At 44.4% G+C, this 11,022-nt stretch overlaps 1 protein-coding gene and 1 long non-coding RNA gene across 25 annotated transcripts in view; one reads left to right on the top strand and one right to left on the bottom strand.

Annotated features, from left to right (window-relative positions):
- Positions 1–11,022, bottom strand: part of uxs1 (UDP-glucuronate decarboxylase 1) — a 105,780-nt gene continuing 94,758 nt past the window's right edge. The window contains exons 12-15 of the mRNA XM_052493167.1: positions 2,423–2,483; positions 1,814–1,871; positions 1,542–1,645; positions 1–865 (exon numbers count right to left, since the gene is read on the bottom strand). Coding sequence (XP_052349127.1) covers positions 731–865; positions 1,542–1,645; positions 1,814–1,871; positions 2,423–2,483 — 358 coding nt within the window. The 3' untranslated portion in view covers positions 1–730. The remainder of the gene's footprint in view (positions 866–1,541; positions 1,646–1,813; positions 1,872–2,422; positions 2,484–11,022) is intronic.
- LOC127915002 (uncharacterized) lies at positions 3,733–5,961 on the top strand. Of its 24 annotated transcripts, none has more exons than XR_008089804.1 (5): positions 3,733–3,853; positions 3,892–4,043; positions 4,424–4,651; positions 4,728–4,917; positions 4,956–5,961. It is a non-coding gene; the product is annotated as an uncharacterized LOC127915002 (long non-coding RNA). The 24 variants fall into 24 exon arrangements; XR_008089812.1 differs by having other exon boundaries at positions 4,386–4,651; XR_008089803.1 differs by having other exon boundaries at positions 3,892–4,081.

The following is an 11,022-nucleotide window of genomic DNA, read 5'->3' as shown; positions in this document are numbered from 1 at the left end:
GACATTTATTGGAAATATTTTATTAAAATACCATTTTCACCTAAAATTGATTATATAAGATTTCTGGATTTCCGATTTGACAGTAGGGCTTTCACAAAGGTTATCCCAAAAGTTACTCAGAACCACAAGACACACACACACAGTGACACAGAAACACACTCTTGAGTGGCGTGTGTGTGTCCAGGCTTACAGCTCACTGCACAGCACCAGAGCAAGTGTAGAAGGGGGCGGGGCCTAGCACACCCATCTGAGGCTTTGAACAAACCAACTCACTCTCCTTCATCCCTCCTCGCTTCTCCTCTCCTCACTTCTCCTCTCCGCCAATGTTGCAATGGTTGGAATACAAAGCAGTAAGAGCCAGGAATCAATGCAGGTAATAAAATAGACCACGTCAACCGAGCAAAACAAATGACAAACTGCACAGTGTAAACAACGCAACAAAACACTTCTCTCAAGCCTGATCTTAAATAACAGCCTGTATTGACAAAAAAACCCAGAGTGCAAGACTGGGTTCTGATCGTTGTCAGTTTTTTTAATTATCTGTTTGTGATTCTATTCTTGCTTTCAGGCACGTTTGTGTCTGAAAAGCATCGCCCCGCGGGAGTGTAAAAACCACAGCAGACACAGGAACATTTCTTCTTTGCGCCAAACTCAAGAGAGTTCTGAGGGTCCTGGGTCCTCCGGTGTCCCAGCAGCCTTTGGGGATGGTGTGACCCTTGACCCCTTGAGCTCAGTTGTGTTGTCTTGGTCGTCCTTTCTTCTGGCGGGCTGCCTTGGGCTTGGGGATGTACTGGTTGTTGGCCTGGTGCTCCAGCTCCCGGCTGAAGTACTGGATGGTCTTGTTCAGGCCCTCCTCTAACGGCACCTGGTAACACAACAACACACACGTGTTACAGAACATCATCGTCATCGTGTAGTAGACGTATGATTAAATGCATTAGGAGTGTGTGTCTGTCTAGCGTATTTGTGTATTTGGCTACGGTGTATGTAAACTTCCGAATATATATATTTGAAGTCGGAAGTTTAGGCATGTTTGCCAAATACATTTAAACTCAGTTACACAATTCCTGACATTTAATCCCAGCAAAAAATGTATTTGGCCTTTTAATTGTTTAACTTGGGTCAAACTTTTCAGGTAGTCTTCCACAAGCTTCCCACAGTAAATTAGGTGAATTTTGACCCATTTCTCCTGACAGAGCTGGTGTAACTAAGTCAGGTTTGTAGGCCTCCTTGCTCGCACATGCTTTTTCAGTTCTGACCACAATTTTTATTTTATTTTTTTATTTTACCTTTATTTAACCAGGCAAGTCAGTTAAGAACACATTCTTATTTTCAATGACGGCCTGGGAACAGTGGGTTAACTGCCTGTTCAGGGGCAGAACGACAGATTTGTACCTTGTCAGCTTGGGGGTATGAACTCACATCCACTTACTGTGGATATAGATACTGTGGTACTGTAAATATGAAGTTGTGTATGTACGCACGTTTGTGTGTGTGTGTGTGTGTGTGTGTGTATCTAGTGTGTGCGTGTTCATACTGACCACAGGTTCCCAGCCCAGCATCATCTTGGCTTTGCGAATGTCGGGACGGCGTCTCCGAGGGTCGTCCTGCGCCTCTGGAAGGAATTGGATCTGACTGCGGCTCACTAAGTGTGTGTGTGGCGGGAGGAAGAAAGGAGGCAGAAAAGGGTACAGTTAGGTACAATCCAGACAGAGAACAGCAGCGATCTGGTATATTTGAAGAGAAAGGGGAAGAACAAGAGTAAGAAAGCAAAGGAAGAAGTGGATGAGTGGTCTGTTGATCTGACACTCACCGACCAGACTCCTGATGAGCTCAGCAAACTCCAATATGGTGTGTTCTTCCGGGTTCCCCTACAGGCAGATTACATGAACCAACACAGAAGATTAATACACACACAGGAAGACGAAAGTACACACACACCCTTTCAGAAGCAATTTAGCTTCTGTGTGTTGCAAAAAAAAAAAAATAGTTGTGTGTGTGTGTGTGTGTGTGTGTGTGTGTGTGTGTGTGTGTGTGTGTGTGTGTGTGTGTGTAAGCAGGACAATGTGGTGGATCAGAGCCATAGTGTGTGTCAGTAATGCACGTCAGTCAGCCCTCTGCAAGACCTCTCCTACTGCTCTGAGATCTCCATCCATTCCATTTCCAGACAGGTACTACAGAAAACTGGTTGGTTGTACTGCTACAGCATGAAAAACAACTATTATACTTTGGCCTAGCTAGTTGTGTGTGTGGAGAGGTCTTAGGTTACCATATAATGTATTCAATATCAAAAATTGATAAAAGTAGTACTATAATATGGTATTGTTTTTTTTAGCCAATCATCAGACATGCATCAGTTCTTTTTGACAATTTGAAATACATGTAATGACATAGACAGAGGATACCGGTCGGTTGGATTTACCAGGTTGACTGGGCTGCTAATGTTACTGTTCATCAACGACACCAGACCATTTACTAGATCACTAGAGAGAGAAAGAGAGAAAGAGAGAGAGAGAGAGAGAGAGAAATAATCAGTTATAGAACCCATTGCCCTTTATGGTTGTGAGGTCTGGGGTCCGCTCACCAACCAAGAATTCACAAAATGGGAAAAACACCGAAGTGATACTCCGCATGCAGATTTCTCCAAAACACCAAATAATGCATGCAGAGCAGAATTAGGCCGATATCCGCTAATGATCCAAATCCAGAAAAAGAGCTGTTAAATTCTACAACCACCTAAAAGGAAGCAATTCCAAAACCTTCCATAGCAAAGCCATCACCTACAGAGAGATGAACCTGGAGAAGAGTCCCCTAAGCAAGCTGGTCCTGGGGCTCTGTTCACAAACACACCCCACAGAGCCCCAGGACAGCAGCACAATTAGACCCAATCAAATAATGAGAAAACAAAAAGATATTTCCAATGTGTCAGTAATTAACAAAAAAACAGAGCAAACTAGAATGCTATTTGGCCCTAAACAGAGAGTACACAGTGGCAGAATACCTGACCACTGTGACTGACCCAAAATTAAGGAAATCTTTGACTATGTACAGACTCAGTGAACATAGCCTTGCTATTGAGAAAGTCAACCGTAGGCAGACATGGCTCTCAAGAGAAGACAGGCTATGTGCACATTGCCCACAAAATTGTGGAAACTGAGCTCCTGCCAAATGTATGACCATATTAGAGACACATATTTCCCTCAAATTACACAGGCCAAACACAGAATTCGAAACAAATTGAATTTTGATAAACTCCCATGTCTACTGGGTGAAATACCACAGTGTCGAATTACAGCAGCAACATTTGTGACCTGTTGCCACAAAAAAAGGGCAACCAGTGAAGAACAAACACAACTGTAAATTCAACCCATATTTATGTTTATTTATTTTCCCTTTTGTACTTGAACCATTTACACATCATTACAACACTGTATATACACATAATGACATTTCAAATGTCTTTATTCTTTTGGATCTTTTGTAAGTGTAATGTTTACTGTTAATGTTTATTATCTATTTCACTTATTTGGCAATGTAAACATATGTTTCCCATGCCAATAAAGCCCGTTAAATTGAATGGAAAGAGAGAGAGAAGTGAGAGGTGTGACAGAAAGATTAATACCCCCAGGCTGTGGTGTGAAAACAGAGATCACACTCAGTACAATGTTACATCAACTGCCATGGTGCTAAGATGAATATCCAGTCACTGTTTCAACGCTCCTAAACTTCATTGGCTTCGCTTTGACCAAAAAGAATCTGACAAGGCCGGTAAGAGCTTTTAATTATCTCCAGATAAAACCTTCAGCCATTAGCAGGTATGTAGACGGCACACAGTACATTCAGCCATTAGCAGGTATGTAGATGGCACACAGTACATTCAGCCATTAGCAGGTATGTAGACGGCACACAGTACATTCAGCCATTAGCAGGTATGTAGACGGCACACAGTACATTCAGCCATTAGCAGGTATGTAGACGGCACACAGTACATTCAGCCATTAGCAGGTATGTAGACGGCACACAGTACATTCAGCCATTAGCAGGTATGTAGACGGCACACAGTACATTCAGCCATTAGCAGGTATGTAGACGGCACACAGTACATTCAGCCATTAGCAGGTATGTAGACGGCACACAGTACATTCAGCCATTAGCAGGTATGTAGACGGCACACAGTACATTCAGCCATTAGCAGGTATGTAGACGGCACACAGTACATTCAGCCATTAGCAGGTATGTAGATGGCACACAGTACATTCAGCCATTAGCAGGTATGTAGACGGCACACAGTACATTCAGCCATTAGCAGGTATGTAGACGGCACACAGTACATTCAGCCATTAGCAGGTATGTAGATGGCACACAGTACATTCAGCCATTAGCAGGTATGTAGATGGCACACAGTACATTCAGCCATTAGCAGGTATGTAGATGGCACACAGTACATTCAGCCATTAGCAGGTATGTAGACGGCACACAGTACATTCAGCCATTAGCAGGTATGTAGACGGCACACAGTACATTCAGCCATTAGCAGGTATGTAGATGGCACACAGTACATTCAGCCATTAGCAGGTATGTAGACGGCACACAGTACATTCAGCCATTAGCAGGTATGTAGACGGCACACAGTACATTCAGCCATTAGCAGGTATGTAGATGGCACACAGTACATTCAGCCATTAGCAGGTATGTAGACGGCACACAGCACATTCAGCCATTAGCAGGTATGTAGACGGCACACAGTACATTCAGCCATTAGCAGGTATGTAGACGGCACACAGTACATTCAGCCATTAGCAGGTATGTAGACGGCACACAGTACATTCAGCCATTAGCAGGTATGTAGACGGCACACAGTACATTCAGCCATTAGCAGGTATGTAGACGGCACACAGTACATTCAGCCATTAGCAGGTATGTAGATGGCACACAGTACATTCAGCCATTAGCAGGTATGTAGACGGCACACAGTACATTCAGCCATTAGCAGGTATGTAGACGGCACACAGTACATTCAGCCATTAGCAGGTATGTAGATGGCACACAGTACATTCAGCCATTAGCAGGTATGTAGATGCATTCAACCACTCATGAAAACACTACACTATATACAACACTTCCATCATTAAAAAAAAAAATCAATATTAAACTATTTGTGGGTAACAATTAAGTACCTTACTGTAATACATTTCCATTCAAATGGGTAAAAATGACCTTTTAGCAAAAAAATAAATACTTTTGGACTGTCTGGGAGTGGTCTGAGTGGGGAGGGGGAAAGTGAAAACTTGCGGTTATTGGCAGAGGTTTAGAACTCTCTCTGTTATTGGTCTATTAACCACCATGATGTCACCATGGAAAGACGAAACTCCCGCCCATGCAAACCTGCTGATGAGAAGGTTCTGTGTAGATTGTATTTTCAACCAACAACTATCAGGAAATAACACTGACCAACACTTTTCACACTTTTACAGTGTTGGTTTCATCATCTGTTGTACAATAATGATACAAAACAATTTTGACTGGACTGGGCTTTCAATGGCGTCCTAATAATACAATACCTTCAGAAATATTCACACCCCTTGACTTGTTCCACATGTTGTTGTGTTACAGCGTACAGAATGTACCATCTACAAAAAAAATATCCCATAATGACAAAGTGAAAACATGTTTTTAGACATTTTTGCATCTTACTACATTGTACAGTCTGAACATTACCCCACCACCCCTCTCCGTTCTCTCACCTCACCCCTCTCACCTCCCTGTTCCTGTGCCGGTGAAGGACAAAGGAAGATGCTATAGAAAACCCTCACACTCCGTCTCTGTGCTTTGTCCACAGTAGAGATGAGAGAATAGCAGAAAAGCACAAAGACAGACAGACAGGAAATACACTGAGAAAGAGTGTGTGTGTTGTCAAGGACAGTGCAGTGGTACAGTATGTCAGGAGGAGCCAAGAGACACAAAGACACACTATTGATTTATGAGAGTCATTAGTCTGGTTCCATTTTCACCCTGAGCTGCTCATTACCCTTAAAGGGATAATCCACCCTCTAAAATCAGAAACTCCTGTCAATTTTGTGAAAGCCCATGTTCTATCAGTAGTTAAAATAAAATGTCTCCGTATGATTTAACTTCAAAGTGGTCCATCTGTGAAATAATAATAATAATAATAATAATAAATGCCATTTAGCAGACGCTTTTATCCAAAGCGACTTACAGTCATGTGTGCATACATTCTACGTATGGGTGGTCCCGGGAATCGAACCCACTACCCTGGCGTTACAAGCGCCATGCTCTTCCAACTGTGCTACAGAAGGAAATCAGGAAATTGTGTAGGAATGCGTCATAGCTACATTGTTTTCATTACTGGAGATAATGGGGGATAATACACTACATTTCATAACGCTTTTAAAACAATTACCGACACTCCAGATTGCCAAATCAGTCAATAGATGGTATGGGCATACTTGTCTAGAACACATCAAATCAGTTTCTAACATTGTGACAAAGTATATATTTTGCTTTGATGTGCTCAATCTAAACAGTGTACCGAATTATTCAATTCAGTTTCTCCTACAGGTCCCATCTTGCAATGCGCCAAGTGTGGAAAGGGGCCATTGTTGCCATAGCAATATAGTCTGCACTGGCTCTGGGCAGAGAGGAACGAACTGCAAGCTGAACTCTGTGACATAGACTCCTAAATTGATAGCTGTAAAACCGCCTAAACAAATTGCACTAACTAGCTACTTCAGATGCTGATATTGACTTTGGTATTATTGTGTGTAACTAGCTAGCCAGCCACCTCAGAGAGAAAGCATTGCATTGAGTTTTGCAGTCGACATGAGCTGCAACAGATTTCCATGGACTTTCACGTTGGTACTAATCTTGTCAAGTCGACACAATGAAACATTTGTTGACCAAATTCAAATGAGTGGATTTGTCCATTTCAGCTAAACTTGTTGCCGACAGGCATATAAAATCTAGCACACAGCCATGCGATCTCCATAGACAAACATTGGCAGTAGAATGGCCTTACCGAAGAGCTCCGTGACTTTCAACAAGGCACCGTCATAGGATGCCAACTTTCCAACAGAGTCAGTTGGTCAGATTTCTGCCCTGCTAGATCTGCCCCGGTCAACTGTAAGTGCTGTTATTGTGACATGGAAACATCTAGGACCGATAATGGCTCAGCCAGGAAGTGGTAGGCCACACAAGCTCACCGCCAAGTGGGTACAAAGTAAAATGGGACCGCCAAGTGCGTACAATGTAAAAATCGTCTGTCCTCGGTTGCAACACTCACTACCGAGTTCCAAACTGTCTCTGGAAGCAACGTCGGGATTAATGAAATGGGTTTCCATGGCCAAGCATCCGCACATAAGCCTAAAATCACCATGCACAATGCCAAGCGTCGGCGGGAGTGGTGTAAAGCTCGCCGGCATTGGACTCTGGAGAAGTGGAGAAGCCTTCTCTGGAATGATGAATCACGCATCACCATGTGGCAGTCCGACGGACGAAGGTGGGTTTGGTAAATGCTAGGAGAACGCTACATGCCCCAATGCATATTGCCGGCTGTAAAGTTTGGTGGAGGAGGAATAACGGTCTGGGGCGGTTTTCATGGTTCCAGTGAAGGGAAATCTTAATGCTACAGCATACAATGGCATTCTAGACAATTCTATGCTTCCAACTTTGTGGCAACAGTTTGGGGAAGGCCCTTTCCTGTTTCAGCATGACAATGCCCACGTGCACAAAGCGAGGTACATACAGAAATGGTCCCCTCAGCAATGTTCGCACATCTAGTGGAAAGCCTTCCCAGAAGAGTGGAGCCTGTTATACAGTGCCTTCAGAAAGTATTCAGACCCCTTGACTATTTCCACATTTTATTAAGTTACAGCTTTATTCTAAAATGTATTAAATTGCTTTTCCCCTCATCAATCTACACACAATACCACACAATGACAAAGCAAAAACTGTTTAAAAACCCCCCAGAAATATCACATTTACCTAAATATTTAGACCCTTTACTCAGGACTTTGTTAAAGCACCTTTCACAGCAATTACAGCCTCAAGTCTTCTTGGGTATGACGCTACAAGCTTGGCACACCTGTATTTGGTGAGTTTCACCCATTCTTCTCAGCATATCCTCTCAAGCTCTGTCAAGTTCGATGTGGAGCATTGCTGCACAGCTATTTTCAGGTCTCTCCAGAGATGTTCGATCGGGTTCACGTACGGACTCTGGCTGGGCCACTCAAGGACATTCAGAGACTTGTCCCGAAGCCACTCCTGCGATGTCTTGGCTGTGTGCTTAGGGTCGTTGTCCTGTTTGGAAGGAGAACCTTCGTCTAAGTCTGAGGTCATGAGCGCTCTAGAGCAGGTTATCAAGGATCGCTCTGTACTTTGCACCATTCATGCTGCCGCCACCACCATGCTTCACCGTAGGGATGGTGCCAGGTTTCCTCCAGACGTGACGCTTGGTATTCAGGCCAAAGTGTTGAATCTTGGTTTCAACAGACCAGAGAATCTTGTTTCTCATGGTCTGAGTCTTTAGGTGCCTTTTGGCAAACTCCAAGCAGGCTGTCGTGACTTTTACTGAGGAGTGGCTTCCGTCTGGCCAATACCGTAAAGGCCTGATTGGTGGAGTGCTGCAGAGATGGTTGTCCTTCTGGAAGGTTCTCCCATCTCCACAGAGGAACTCTAGAGCTCTTTTAGAGTGACCATCTGATCACCTCCCTGACTTCCATTTAAGAATGATGGAGGCCACTGTGTTCTTACTATTGGTCGACCGATTATGTATTTTCAATGCCGATAGTGATTATTGGAGGACCAAAAAAGGTAGACACCGATTAATCTACCGATTTTTAAAATGTATTTGTAATAATGACAATTACAACAATACTGAATGAACATCTATTTTAACTTAATATAATACATCAATAAAATCCATTTAGCCTCAAATAAATAATGAACATGTTTAATTTGGTTTAAATAATGCAAAAACAAAGTGTTGGAGAAGAAAGTAAAAGTGCAATATGTGCCATGTAAGAAATATAACGTTTGTAGTTATTATAGGAATTATAAGATTACTTCTCTCTACACATTTGTATTTCATATACCTTTGACTATTGGATGTTCTTATAGGCACTTTAGTATTGTCAGTGTAACAGTATAGCTTCTGTCCCTCTCCGCGCAGCCTACCTGTGCTCGAACCAGGAACACAACGACAACAGACACCCTCGAAGCAGTATTACCCATGCAGAGCAAGTGGAACAACTACTCCAAGTCTCAGAGCGAGTGACGTTTGAAACGCTATTAGCGCGCACTCCATTAACTAGCTAGCCATTTCACATCGGTTACACAAGCCTAATCTCGGGAGTTGATAGGCTTGAAGTCATAAACAGCGCAATGCTTCAGAAGAGCAGCTGGCAAAACACACATAAGTCTAAATAATCCTGTTACATTGCACAACCTTCAATGTTGTGTCATAATTAACAAGCCAGGCGGCCCAAATTGTTGCATATACCCTGACTCTGCGTGCAATGAACGCAAGAGAAGTGACACAATTTCACCTGGTTAATATTGTCTGCTAACCTGGATTTCTTTTAGTTAAATATGCAGGTTTAAAAATATATACTTCTGTGTATTGATTTTAAGAAAGGCATTGGTGTTTATGGTTAGGTACAGTCGTGCAACGATTGTGCTTTTTTTGTAAATGCGCTTTTGTTAAATCATCCCCCGTTTGGCGAAGTTGGCTGTCTTTGTTAGGAATAAATAGTCTTCACACAGTTCACAACGAGCCAGGCGGCACAAACTGCTGCATGTACCCCGACTCTGTTGCAAGAGAAGTGACACAATTTCCTTATTTAAAAGAAAATCATGTTAGCAGACAATATTAACTAAATATGCAGGTTTAAAAATATATTACTTGTGTATTGATTTTAAGAAATGCATTGATGTTTATGGTTAGGTACACGTTGGAGCAACGACAGCCGATTGTTATGAAAACTTGAAATCGGCCTGAATTAATCGGCCATTCCGATTAATCAGTCGACCTCTAGTTCTTACCATAAATGTTGCATACATTTTTTGGTATCCTTCTCCAGATCTGTGCCTCGACACAATCCTGTCGCTGAGCTCTAGGGACAATTCCTTCAACCTCATGGCTTGGTGTTTGCTCTGACATGCACTGTCAACTGTGGGACTTTAAATAGACAGGTCTGTGCCTTTCCAAATCATGTTAATTGAATTTAGCACAAGTGGACTCCTGTCAATCATAGGAATTAGTGGTTTGGGGTGGTTTATCCCTTTAACTCATTCCCTGAGGCCTGGACAGCACCTCCTCTTTCCCTGAGGCCTGGACAGCACCGCCTCTTTCCCTGAGGCCTGGACAGCACCGCCTCTTTCCCCGAGGCCTGGACAGCACCGACCTCTTTCCCCGAGGCCTGGACAGCACCGCCTCTTTCCCCGAGGCCTGGACAGCACCGACCTCTTTCCCCGAGGCCTGGACAGCCCCGACCTCTTTCCCCGAGGCCTGGACAGCCCCGACCTCTTTCCCCGAGGCCTGGACAGCCCCGACCTCTTTCCCCGAGGCCTGGACAGCCCCGACCTCTTTCCCCGAGGCCTGGACAGCCCCGACCTCTTTCCCCGAGGCCTGGACAGCCCCGACCTCTTTCCCCGAGGCCTGGACAGCCCCGACCTCTTTCCCGAGGCCTGGACAGCCCCGACCTCTTTCCCCGAGGCCTGGACAGCCCCGACCTCTTTCCCGAGGCCTGGACAGCCCCGACCTCTTCCCCCGAGGCCTGGACAGCCCCGACCTCTTTCCCCGAGGCCTGGACAGCCCCGACCTCTTTCCCCGAGGCCTGGACAGCCCCGACCTCTTTCCCGAGGCCTGGACAGCCCCGACCTCTTTCCCGAGGCCTGGACAGCCCCGACCTCTTTCCCGAGGCCTGGACAGCCCCGACCTCTTTCCCCGAGGCCTGGACAGCCCCGACCTCTTTCCCGAGGCCTGGACAGCCCCGACTTCTTTCC

Source organism: Oncorhynchus keta, chromosome 34 (genome assembly GCF_023373465.1).
Source record: "Oncorhynchus keta strain PuntledgeMale-10-30-2019 chromosome 34, Oket_V2, whole genome shotgun sequence".
NCBI lineage: Eukaryota > Metazoa > Chordata > Actinopteri > Salmoniformes > Salmonidae > Oncorhynchus > Oncorhynchus keta.
The sequence above is the reverse complement of the archived record's forward strand: the minus strand, read 5'-3'. Positions and strand labels throughout refer to the sequence as shown.